Source organism: Somniosus microcephalus, chromosome 3 (genome assembly GCF_052327205.1).
Source record: "Somniosus microcephalus isolate GS21.2 chromosome 3, FLI_Smic_1.0, whole genome shotgun sequence".
In the NCBI taxonomy this organism is placed as follows: Eukaryota; Metazoa; Chordata; class Chondrichthyes; order Squaliformes; family Somniosidae; genus Somniosus; species Somniosus microcephalus.
In genome coordinates, this window is record NC_140989.1 from 283,812,062 (window position 1) to 283,824,243 (window position 12,182).

Below are 12,182 nucleotides of genomic sequence, written 5' to 3' on the forward strand. Positions count from 1 at the left end.
AGTGGGGGGGGGAGAGAGCGAGTGGGGAGTGGGGGGAAAGAGAGAGCGAGTGGGGGGAAAGAGAGAGCGAGTGGGGGGAAAGAGAGAGCGAGTGGGGGAAAGAGAGCGCAAGTGGGGGGAAAGAGAGAGCGAGTGGGGGGAAAGAGAGAGCGAGTGGGGGGAAAGAGAGAGCGAGTGGGGGGAAAGAGAGAGCGAGTGGGGGGGAAAGAGAGAGGCGAGTGGGGGGAAAGAGAGAGCGAGTGGGGGGAAAGAGAGAGCGAGTGGGGGGAAAGAGAGATCGAGTGGGGGGAAGAGAGAGCGAGTGGGGGGAAAGAGAGAGCGAGTGGGGGGAAAGAGCGATTGGGGGGAAAGAGCGAGTGGGGGGAAAGAGCGAGTGGGGGGAAAGAGAGAGAGAGAGCGAGTGGGGGGAAAGAGAGAGAGAGAGCGAGTGGGGGGAAAGAGAGAGAGAGCGAGCGGGGGTAAAGAGAGCGAGCGAGCGGGGGGAAAGAGAGAGAGCGAGCGGGGGGAGAGAGAGCGAGCGGGGAGAGAGAGAGCGAGTGGGGGGGGAAGAGAGAGAGAGAGCGAGTGGGGGGGGAAGAGAGAGAGAGAGCGAGTGGGGGGGGAAGAGAGAGAGAGAGCGAGTGGGGGGGGAAGAGAGAGAGAGAGCGAGTGGGGGGGGAAGAGAGAGAGCGAGTGGGGGGGGAGAGAGAGAGCGAGTGGGGGGGAGAGAGAGAGAGCGAGTGGGGGGGAGAGAGAGAGAGCGAGGGGGGGGAAGAGAGAGAGCGAGTGGGGGGGAAGTGAGAGAGAGAGAGCGAGTGGGGGGGAGAGAGAGAGCGAGTGGGGGGGGAGAGAGAGAGCGAGTGGGGGGGAGAGAGAGAGAGCGAGTGGGGGGGGAGAGAGAGAGAGCGAGTGGGGGGGGAGAGAGAGAGCGAGTGGGGGGGGAGAGAGAGCGAGGGGGGGGGGAGAGAGAGAGAGAGAGCGAGTGGGGGGGGAAGAGAGAGAGAGCGAGTGGGGGGGGAAGAGAGAGCGAGCGAGTGGGGGGGGAAGAGAGAGAGAGAGCGAGTGAGGGGGGGAGAGAGAGCGAGTGGGGGGGAGAGAGAGAGAGAGAGAGCGAGTGGGGGGGGGAGAGAGAGAGAGAGCGCGAGTGGGGGGGGAAGAGGGAGAGAGAGCGAGGGGGGGGGGAAGAGGGAGAGAGAGCGAGGGGGGGGAAGAGGGAGAGAGAGCGAGTGGGGGGGCAAGAGGGAGAGAGAGCGAGTGGGGGGGCAAGAGGGAGAGAGAGCGAGTGGGGGGGGAGAGAGAGCGAGTGGGGGGGGAGAGAGAGCGAGTGGGGGGGGAAGAGAGCGAGTGGGGGGGGAAGAGAGAGAGCGAGTGGGGGGGGAAGAGAGAGAGAGCGAGCGAGTGGGGGGGGAAGAGAGAGCGAGCGAGTGGGGGGGGAAGAGAGCGAGCGAGTGGGGGGGGGAAGAGAGAGAGCGAGTGGGGGGGGAAGAGAGAGCGAGCGAGTGGGGGGGGAAGAGAGAGAGCGAGGTGGGGGGGAGTGAGAGAGCGAGTGGGGGGGGAGCGAGTGGGGGGAGAGAGAGAGCGAGTGGGGGGGGAGAGAGAGAGCGAGTGGGGGGGGAGAGAGAGCGAGTGGGGGGGGAGAGAGAGCGAGTGGGGGGGGAGAGAGAGCGAGTGGGGGGGGAGAGAGAGCGAGTGGGGGGGGGAGAGAGAGCGAGTGAGGGGGGGAGAGAGAGCGAGTGGGGGGGGAGAGAGCGAGTGGGGGGAAGAGAGAGCGAGTGGGGGGAAAGAGAGAGAGCGAGTGGGGGGAGAGAGAGAGCGAGTGGGGGGAAAGAGAGAGAGCGAGTGGGGGGAAAGAGAGAGCGAGTGGGGGGAAAGAGAGAGCGAGTGGGGGGAAAGAGAGAGCGAGTGGGGGGAAAGAGAGAAAGAGAGCGAGTGGGGGGAAAGAGAGAGAGAGAGCGAGTGGGGGGAAAGAGAGAGAGAGAGCGAGTGGGGGGAAAGAGAGAGAGAGCGAGTGGGGGGAAAGAGAGAGAGAGAGCGAGTGGGGGGAAAGAGAGAGAGAGAGCGAGTGGGGGGAAAGAGAGAGAGAGCGAGTGGGGGGAAAGAGAGAGAGAGCGAGTGGGGGGAAAGAGAGAGAGCGAGCGAGTGGGGTGAAAGAGAGAGAGCGAGCGAGTGGGGTGAGAGAGAGCGAGCGAGTGGGGTGAAAGAGAGAGAGCGAGCGGGGGGGAGAGAGAGCGAGCGGGGGGAGAGAGAGCGAGCGGGGGGAAAGAGAGAGAGAGCGAGTGGGGGGGGAAGAGAGAGAGAGAGCGAGTGGGGGGGGAAGAGAGAGAGAGAGCGAGTGGGGGGGGAAGAGAGAGAGAGAGCGAGTGGGGGGGAGAGAGAGAGAGCGAGGGGGGGAAGAGAGAGAGCGAGTGGGGGGGGAAGTGAGAGAGAGAGCGAGTGGGGGGGGAAGAGAGAGAGAGCGAGTGGGGGGGAGAGAGAGAGAGAGCGAGTGGGGGGGGGAGAGAGAGAGAGAGTGGGGGGGGAAGAGAGAGAGCGGGAGCCGGGGGGGAAGAGAGAGCGGGAGCGGGGGCGGAAGAGGGAGAGAGAGCGAGTGCGGGGGGGGGAGAGGGGGAGAGAGAGCGAGTGGGGGGGGGAAGAGGGAGAGAGAGCGAGTGGGGGGGATGAAGAGGGAGCGAGAGCGAGTGGGGGGGGAAGAGAGAGAGCGCGAGTGGGGGGGAAAGAGAGAGAGAGCGAGTGGGGGGGAAAGAGAGAGAGCGAGTGGGGGGGAAGAGAGGGAGAGCGAGTGGGGGGGAAAGAGAGAGAGCGAGTGGGGGGGGAAGAGGGAAAGAGAGAGAGCGAGTGGGGGGGAAGAGAGAGAGAGAGAGCGAGCGAGTGGGGGGGTTAGAGAGAGCGAGCGAGTGGGGGGCGGGAGGAGAGAGCGAGCGAGTGGGGGGCGGGAAGAGAGAGAGAGCGAGTGGGGGGGGAAGAGAGAGAGAGCGAGTGGGGGGGGAAGAGAGAGAGAGCGAGGTGGGGAGAGCGAGCGAGGTGGGGAGAGAGAGAGGAGTGGGGGGGGAGAGAGCGAGCGAGTGGGGGGAGAGAGAGAGCGAGTGGGGGGGGAGAGAGAGAGCGAGTGGGGGGGGAGAGAGAGCGAGTGGGGGGGGGAGGGAGAGCGAGTGGGGGGGGGAGAGAGAGCGAGCGAGTGGGGTGAAAGAGAGAGAGCGAGCGGGGGGGAGAGAGAGCGAGCGGGGGGAGAGAGAGCGAGCGGGGGGAAAGAGAGAGAGAGCGAGTGGGGGGGGAAGAGAGAGAGAGAGCGAGTGGGGGGGAAGAGAGAGAGAGAGCGAGTGGGGGGGGAAGAGAGAGAGAGAGCGAGTGGGGGGGAGAGAGAGAGAGTGAGGGGGGGAAGAGAGAGAGCGAGTGGGGGGGGAAGTGAGAGTGAGAGCGAGTGGGGGGGGAAGAGAGAGAGCGAGGTGGGGGGGAGAGAGAGAGCGAGTGGGGGGAGAGAGCGAGTGGGGGGGGAGCGAGTGGGGGGAGAGAGAGAGCGAGTGGGGGGGAGAGAGAGAGCGCGTGGGGGGGAGAGAGAGCGAGTGGGGGGGGAGAGAGAGCGAGTGGGGGGGGAGAGAGGGCGAGTGGGGGGGGAGAGAGAGCGAGTGGGGGGGGAGAGAGAGCGAGTGGGGGGGGGAGAGAGAGCGAGTGGGGGGGGGAGAGAGAGCAAGTGGGGGGGGGAGAGAGCGAGTGGGGGGAAGAGAGAGCGAGTGGGGGGAAAGAGAGAGAGCGAGTGGGGGGAGAGAGAGAGCGAGTGGGGGGAAAGAGAGAGAGCGAGTGGGGGGAAAGAGAGAGCGAGTGGGGGGAAAGAGAGAGCGAGTGGGGGGAAAGAGAGAGCGAGTGGGGGGAAAGAGAGAAAGAGAGCGAGTGGGGGGAAAGAGAGAGAGAGAGCGAGTGGGGGGAAAGAGAGAGAGAGAGCGAGTGGGGGGAAAGAGAGAGAGAGCGAGTGGGGGGAAAGAGAGAGAGAGAGCGAGTGGGGGGAAAGAGAGAGAGAGAGCGAGTGGGGGGAAAGAGAGAGAGAGCGAGTGGGGGGAAAGAGAGAGAGAGAGCGAGTGGGGGGAAAGAGAGAGAGAGAGCGAGTGGGGGGAAAGAGAGAGAGAGAGCGAGTGGGGGGAAAGAGAGAGAGAGCGAGTGGGGGGAAAGAGAGAGAGAGCGAGTGGGGGGAAGAGAGAGAGCGAGCGAGTGGGGGGAAAGAGAGAGAGCGAGCGAGTGGGGTGAAAGAGAGAGAGCGAGCGAGTGGGGTGAGAGAGAGCGAGCGAGTGGGGTGAAAGAGAGAGAGCGAGCGGGGGGGAGAGAGAGCGAGCGGGGGGAGAGAGAGCGAGCGGGGGAAAGAGAGAGAGAGCGAGTGGGGGGGGAAGAGAGAGAGAGAGCGAGTGGGGGGTGAAGAGAGAGAGAGAGCGAGTGGGGGGGGAAGAGAGAGAGAGAGCGAGTGGGGGGGAGAGAGAGAGAGCGAGTGGGGGGGGAAGAGAGAGAGAGAGCGAGTGGGGGGGGAAGAGAGAGAGAGAGCGAGGGGGGGGAGAGAGAGCGAAGGGGGGGGAGAGAGCGAGGGGGGGAGAGAGAGCGAGGGGGGGGAGAGAGAGCGAGCGAGGGGGGGAGAGAGAGCGCGAGGTGGGGGAGAGAGAGCGAGGTGGGGGGAGAGAGAGCGAGGGGGGGAGAGAGAGAGCGAGGGGGGGAGAGAGAGCGAGGGGGGGAGAGAGAGCGAGGGGGGTGGGAGAGAGAGCGAGGGGGGGGGCGAGAGCGAGGGGGGGGCGAGAGCGAGGGGGGGGCGAGAGCGAGGGGGGGGAGAGAGCGAGCGAGGGGGGGAGAGAGCGGGGGGGGAGAGAGAGCGAGGGGGGTGGGAGAGAGAGCGGGGGGGGAGAGAGCGAGGGGGGGGGAGAGAGCGAGGGGGGGAGAGAGCGAGGGGGGGGAGAGAGAGCGAGGGGGGGGAGAGTAAACACATGCCTAGGTTCAGAAGAAACAGAACCGTGAACAATCATGATACTAAATGCAACAACCAATTATTCAGAAGTGAAGTGGAGAAAAGTAACTGGTGAAAAATGCGTGATCGCGAATCGGGGCCTGTTCCACACTCAGTCCGAATTTCTTTTCCATTGAAGTCGTCTTTCTGTACTTCGGCCCAAGAACAATTGCACCTCCAACAATTCTGCAAAGAGGAATCTAAAGTAATTTCAGATCATGGTAAAAGGGTGGGCACAGAGATTAACAGGAACGCGGAATTGAGTGGAGCAGAACCGCAAAACATAAAAGTGTGAACTGAGTTCAGAAAATGAACATGAAGAGGGCAGAGAAGACGATATTACAATCTAAAGAACTGGTGATTATAAAATAGATGATGCACTAAACGATGACCTCCCCTACCTCTAGTAATTGTTAAGTAACAAAATAATTACAATTAACCATTTCAGTGAAAATAATCTCGAGCGGCTAGAAAAGTATATGGGCTGAAAATTAACAAGTTCCCAGGTCTGGACGGTGTTTATCCAAAGGTGACAGAGGACAGGAATGGCAATGGTGAAGGGCATTATGAGGGATTTGGTTCATTGTAGCCTGAGGAAGTCTCAGAATGCAGTGAGCCCAAGGGATCTGGCCCAGGTGGAATAGAATCAAATATTGACAAAACAGTAAATTAGCAACTTGCAGGTTAAACAGTAAATGCGGCGTCAAACATATGATAGTTTCGGTACAGAATAGACACATTCCCACCAGGGGGAAAGGACGGTCATGCAGAGCTCGAGCTCCCTGGATGTCTAAATATATAGAGCTTAAAATTAAACAGAAAAGCTAAGTTTATGATAAATGTCAGCTTCGTAATTCAATAGAGAACCAAGCTGAATATAAAAAGCACAGGGTGAACTGAAAAGAAATTAAGAGGGTAAAAGCGAATTTATGGGTATAGATTAGCGTGTAACATCAAAGGGGAACCAAATGTCTTTTATAAACATATAAATAGTAAAAGGGTAGTCAAAGGAAATGTGGAGCCAAGTGGGCACCAGCAAGGAAATCTTCTCGTGGAGCCAGCCGGCATGGCTGAGGTACAAAACGAGTACATTGCCTCTACCTTTACTGAGAATAGGACGCAGCCATTGTCCCATTAAAGGAGGAGGTATTAGACACATGGGATAGGAGTAAAAATAGATAAAGTGGAAATATTTAAAAAGCTGGCACTGCTCAAAGTAGAAAAGTTACCTGGTCTGCAAGGAATGCATCCTAGGTTGTTGAGGGAAGTAAGGTTGAAAATTGTAGAGGCTCTGGCCAGTCTCCCAATTCTCCTCAGATATGGAAGTGATACCAGTTGACTTGGGGATTGCAAATGTTTCACCCCTGTGCAAAAAAGGGGCGAGGGGTAAACCTGTCAACTACAGCCCAGTCAGCCTAATGTCAGTGGTGGGGAAACATTTAGAGATAATAATTCGGGTCAATGTTTATTGGCACTTAAAATATATTGGTTACTAAAAGAAAGCCGGCACAGGTTTCTTAAAGCCAAATCGTGTTTGACTAACTTGATTGAGTTCTTTCATGAAGTACCGGAGACAGTAGATGAGAGTAGTACTGCTGGTATTGTTTATATGGACTTTCAAAAGGCGTTTGACAAAGAACTACATGATATATTTAGCAGCAAAATTGAAGCCGATGGGATTAAAAGGGCAGCGGCTACGTGGAAACGAAATTGGCTAAGGGACAGAAAGCAGAGATTAGTTGTGAGCGGATAGTTTTCAGCCTGGAGGGAAGAGTGCAGTGGTGTCACCCAGTGATCGAAATTCGGGCCACTGCTCTTTTTGATCTATATAAATGACGAGGACTTGGGCATAGAGGGCATCATTTCAGATTTTGCAGATTCCATCATCTGACGGAAATGTATCAAACAGTGACGAGGATAGTAACAGACTCCAGGAGGACAAAGACAGACAGGTGGAATGGGCAGACAGATGGCCGCTGATATTTAATGCAGAGAAGCGTGAAGGGATTGGTTTTGGCAGGAGGAATGAGGAGAGGCGATATAAACTAAATGATACAATTTAAAGGGGTTGCAAAACAGAGAGAACTGAAGTGTACGTACACAAATCTTTAAAGATGGCAGGACAATTTGAGAATGCTGTTAAAATGGCTTAGGAGATCCATGACTTTATAAATAGAGTCATAGAGTACAAAAGCAAGGACGTAATTTTAAACATTTATAAAACACTAGTTAAGTCCCAGCTGGAATATTGTGGCCAATTCTGGACACCACACTTTAGGAAAGATGTGAAGTCTTTAGGAAAGGTGCAGAGGGGATTTAATGGTATGATACCAGGGGTGAAAAACTTCAGTTACCTGGAGAAACTGGGTTGTTCTCTTTAGAGCACAGAAGGTTAAGTTGGGGGGGGGGTGGTGGATCTTCTGATGGAAGGTCATCGACTTGAAACGTTAACTCTGTTTCCCTCTCACAGGTGCTGCCTGATCTGATGAGTATTTCCAACATTTTCTGTTTTTATTTCAGATTTCCATTTTGCTTTAGTATTAATGTTAAGGGGAGATTTGATATAGGTGATTAAAATCAGGTAGGGTTCCGATAGAGTTAATAGAGATGAAATTTTTCAGTGGCACAATGCTGGGTAGCCAGAGGACAAAGATTTATGGTAATTGGCAAAATAACCTGAGGCGAAATGAGGAGAAATGTTTATGCAGCGAGTTGTTATGATCTGGAATGCACTGCTGGGAAGGGTGGTGGAAGCAGATTCAATAATAACTTTCAAAAGGGCATTGGAGAAATACTTGAAGTGCAAAAGTATTGCAGAGCTATTGAGAAATGACAGGGGACTGGGACTAATTAGATAGCTCCTTCAAAGTGCTGGCACAGGCAGGATGGAACGAATGGCCTCCAACTGTGCTGTATCATTCTGTGATTCTGAGTTATGTGTGATTGAATTTTTGAGCAGGTCCTTAACAAGGAGGTCAGGGGAATGTCTTTGGATGGTGTCTTTATGGCATTAGATAAGGTTCTGCAAAAGCGATTATGAGCATAAATAAAAGTGCCCGTGATTGAAGGTTACCTTTTAACATGGTCTAGTAATTGTTTTGGTGGTAGGGCACAGGGAGTACAGATAAAGTGAAAACTTTGATTGGCGGGACAAGGCAAGTAATGTTCTTCACGGATCTGTATGTGGGCTCAGCTTTTCACCATATTAAGTAATGACTTGGATGATGGAACAGAAAGTTGTATACCCAATTTTGCAGATTATTCTAAGTTGGGAGGCACAGTAAGTTGTGCAGACGGGATCAGAAAGTTACAACGGGGCACAAACAGATCAAGTGAGTGGGCGAGTCCGTGGCAGGTGGAATTCATTGTAGGCAAGTGTGAAGTCATTCATTTTGGATGCAAGAAAGACCAATCGGTATATTTTCTTAATGGTGGGAGACTAGGAACTGTGGAGGAGCAAATGGGATTGTGTGCCCCGGCAAACAAATCACTAACAGCTATGCGCAGGTATAACAATAATGAAAAAGGCTACTGAAATATCAGGCTTGATAGCAAGCAGGCTGGAATACAAATGAGAGGGAGTGTTGCTTGATTGTACAGAGCCTTGGTCAAACCCCACCTGGAGTACAGCGTTCAGTCATGGGCACTAAACATCAGGAAGGATATATTGGTCTCTGAGAGGGCGCTGCGCAGATTCACCAGAATGAAACCAGGGCTAAAAGCGTTAAATTATGAGGACAGGTTTCATAAATTTGCTTTGTATAACATTGAGCTTAGAAAGTTCAGGGGTTATGTAATTGAGATATTTAAAGTGATACAAAAAATTGGATGAGTAGATACCAAGAAAGTATTTCCTCTGGTGTGGGAATCTAGAACTAGGGCACAATCTTAAAGTTAGAGCTCGGCCTTTCAGGCGTGAGATCAGGAAGCACATTGACATATAAAAGCGGTAGCAGAAATCAGGAATTCCCTCCCCCAAAAGACAGGTGTAAATTCGAGGCTGAGATCGATAGATTTTTGGTAGGTAAATGCATCAAGAGATCTGGAGTGAAGGCAGGAACATGGAGTTGAGGTCCAGATCAGCCATGACCTAATTGAATGGAGGAACAGGCTCAGGGGCTGAATGGTCTACTCCTGTATCTATATTCCTGGTTTTATTAATAGTAGGAACGCAGCAGTAGCAATACTAGTGCTAAAAGCTGCAGTATCAGTGAACTCATTAGCAGTAATAATGGTAGTTGTAGTAGTGGTATCAGTAGCAGGACTAGTATAATGGTAATACTAGCATTAATAGTGGTAGTAACAGTCGTTGTAATGGTGATAATAGTTGTAGAAGTAATAATAGTCATGGTGATAGGAGTAATAGTTGTTTTTATTAAGCTGTAAACAGATGAGATGTGAATCCAGCTTAAAATATTTTTCCGACGTTATTTTAATTCATCAATATAAAATTAATATATTAATATTTAGTTCACAGAGATCTCAGACTGGTATCCGGGGACACCGGGTGCTCCGGCCGGGTGGAAGTGCGACACAGAGAGCAGTGGGGGACGCTGTGTGATGTTTACTTCGGTTTAGAAGACGCCAGCGTGGTCTGTGAGCACCTTCAGTGCGGGGCAGTCACCGCAACCCCGGGAGCAGCTCACTTTGGGGAGGGAACCGGCCCAGTGTGGAAGGAGAACTACAGGTGCCGGGGGAACGAGTCCCGATTGTGGGATTGTCCGGTTTCATCCTGGGATCAGTTTAACTGCTCACATGGAAATGACACCAGTGTCATCTGCTCGGGTGAGTCCACTCAGTGTATTGAACTGTAGATGTTTCCATTGCCACTGAGCGAGTCTGGGTTCTGTTTGTCGGTCGATTTGTCTCAAGTGAATTAGTAATGAGCCAAAGGTTTCAATGCAGCACAAGTGCAGCTGCCCTTAGCCCGCCAGTACACTTCACACCTAATCTCAGCTGCCTTTTGTCTCCACGGGCCCATTACCATCTCATATGACTTCTAATACCTTTTATTGTCTCCTTTTCTTCTTTTGTTCGATCGCAGCTTTGCCTTCGATGTTTTTATTTTCTTTCCAGTTTTGAAGAAGGGTTTCAACCCGAAACGTCAACTCAAATTTCCCTCCACGGATGCTGCCTGACCTGCTGAATTTTTCCAGCATTCTCTGTTGTTATTTTGTAATCAGTGACTGTCTCGTGTTGCGGTGTTTATCTCTGTCCGGGTGAATCCAGAGCATTACCCAGAATGCACCACCCAGAGCCGCTGGCAGAAACGTTCAAACTGCAAAACGGGGATCGCTGCTGCCCAATGGAAATGCTGCACCTGTATTTTATTATTTATATTATTCATTCACGGGATGTGGACCTCGCCCCAGGACCAGCAGTTATAACCCATCAATCTTCCCCCTTTCCCGCCGTTAGAGCAGTGACTATAAATCAAATATACTTGATTTGCTGCGAAATAGTTTGAAACGCTCAATCAATTTAAACTTTTCTCTGTTTCACTCCATATTGGATAAGATGAACTGTGAGCAGCCGAGACTCATGCTAAGCCCGTGCTTCTGCCTTTGATCACAGCTCATATCAATAGCCGGCCTGGGCCGCCCGCTCCCAGTTTGTTTTTAACCCCTTTCCCCAGATTAGCCTCCGGAAGCTGCTCGGCGTCTCTCTAAACTCAATTCACTGAGAAAAGGTAATGGGGGAGAGGATCTGCCTACAAGTCTTGTGGGTAATTATTACAGGAATTTAATCATTAAAATTTATAATAACTGTCCGGGTGAGAGTTAGTTAATTATGGGATATTTTGGCTCAGTTTAACCGTTGTTTCAGTTTCCAAACTTAATTTTTCTGGTTATAGTTTCTAAGGGCTCTGTTGTGTAGTGGGGAGTCCTAGTAAACAAGGGCCCTTGAGTATATCATTCAATTTTCTTTTAATTAGTGGTATTCATTTGAATTAATTTAATTTGAATTAAAAAAGGGTCATTCATGGCAGCACAGCTCGGCCCCGTGGCATGCTCCTCCTGCACTATGTGGGAATCAGGGACACTTCCTGTGTTACTGATGACCATGTGTGCGGGAAGTGTATCCAGCTGCAGCTACTGACAGACCGCATTGTAGCGCTGGAGCTGCAATGGATACATACTGGAGCATTCACGATGCTGAGGACATAGTGGATAGCATGTTCAGGGAGTTGGTCACACCGCAGGTAAAGGCTGCACAAGCAGGAAGCGAATGGGTGACCGCCAGGCAGAGTAGTAGGCGCAGGCAGGTAGGGCAGGGGTCCCCTGTGGCCATTCCTCTCTCAAACAGATTAACCACTTTTGATATTGTTGAGGGAGTTGACATATCGGGGGAAGGCAGAAGTAGCCAACTTCCTGGCAGCACGGGTGGATCTGCTGCACAGGATGGGAGGAAAAAGAGTGGGAGAGCTACAGTAATAGTGGATTCTATTGTAAGGGGAATAGATAGGCATTTCTGCGACCGCAAATGGGGCTCCAGGATGGTATGTTGCCTCCCTGGTGCAAGGGTCAAGGATGTTTCGGGGCGGCTGCAGGGCATCCTGGAGGGGGAGGGTGAACAGCCAGCTGTACTGGTGCATATAGGTATCAACGCTATAGGTAAAAAACGGGATGAGGTCCTAAAAGCTGAATATAGGGAGTTAGGAGGTAAATTTAAATATAGGACCTCAAAGCTAGTAATCTCAGGATTGCTACCAGTGCCACGTGCTAGTCAGAGTAGAAACATAAGGATATTTCAGATGAATACGTGGCTAGAGGAATGGTGCAAGGGGGAGTGATTCAAATTCCTGGGACATTGGAACCGGTTCTGCATGAGGTGGAACCAGTACAAACTGGACAGTTTGCACCTGGGCAGGACAAGGACCGATGTTCTAGGGGCAGTGTTTGCTAGTGCTGTTGGGGAGGGTTTAAACTAAAATGCCAGGGGGTTGCGAACCTGTGCAGGGAGACAGAGGAAAGGGAAGCAACGATAGAAGCAAACCAGGAAGGAGAAAAGCAAAAGTGGAAGGCAGAGAAATCAAGTGTGCAAATCAGACAGGGCCACAGTAAATAATAATTCTAAAAGGACTAAGAGTGTTAAAAAACAAGCCTGAAGGCTTTGTGTCTTAATGCGAGGAGCATTCATAATAAAGTGGATGAATTAGCTGCATAAATAGATGTAAACCGATAAGATATAATTGGGATTACGGAGACATGGCTCCAGGGTGACCAAG

At 52.7% G+C, this 12,182-nt stretch overlaps 2 protein-coding genes across 4 annotated transcripts in view; one reads left to right on the forward strand and one right to left on the reverse strand.

Annotated features, from left to right (window-relative positions):
• LOC147122016 (proteasome subunit beta type-11-like) overlaps positions 1 to 6,515 on the reverse strand; it is a 47,364-nt gene extending 40,849 nt beyond the window's left edge. Inside the window, exon 1 of the mRNA XM_085977000.1 lies at positions 6,498 to 6,515. Within this exon, the coding sequence (XP_085833126.1) occupies positions 6,498 to 6,515 (18 nt within the window). The remainder of the gene's footprint in view (positions 1 to 6,497) is intronic.
• Positions 1 to 12,182, forward strand: part of usp1 (ubiquitin specific peptidase 1) — a 171,275-nt gene that overhangs the window by 90,020 nt on the left and 69,073 nt on the right. The window lies entirely within an intron of this gene.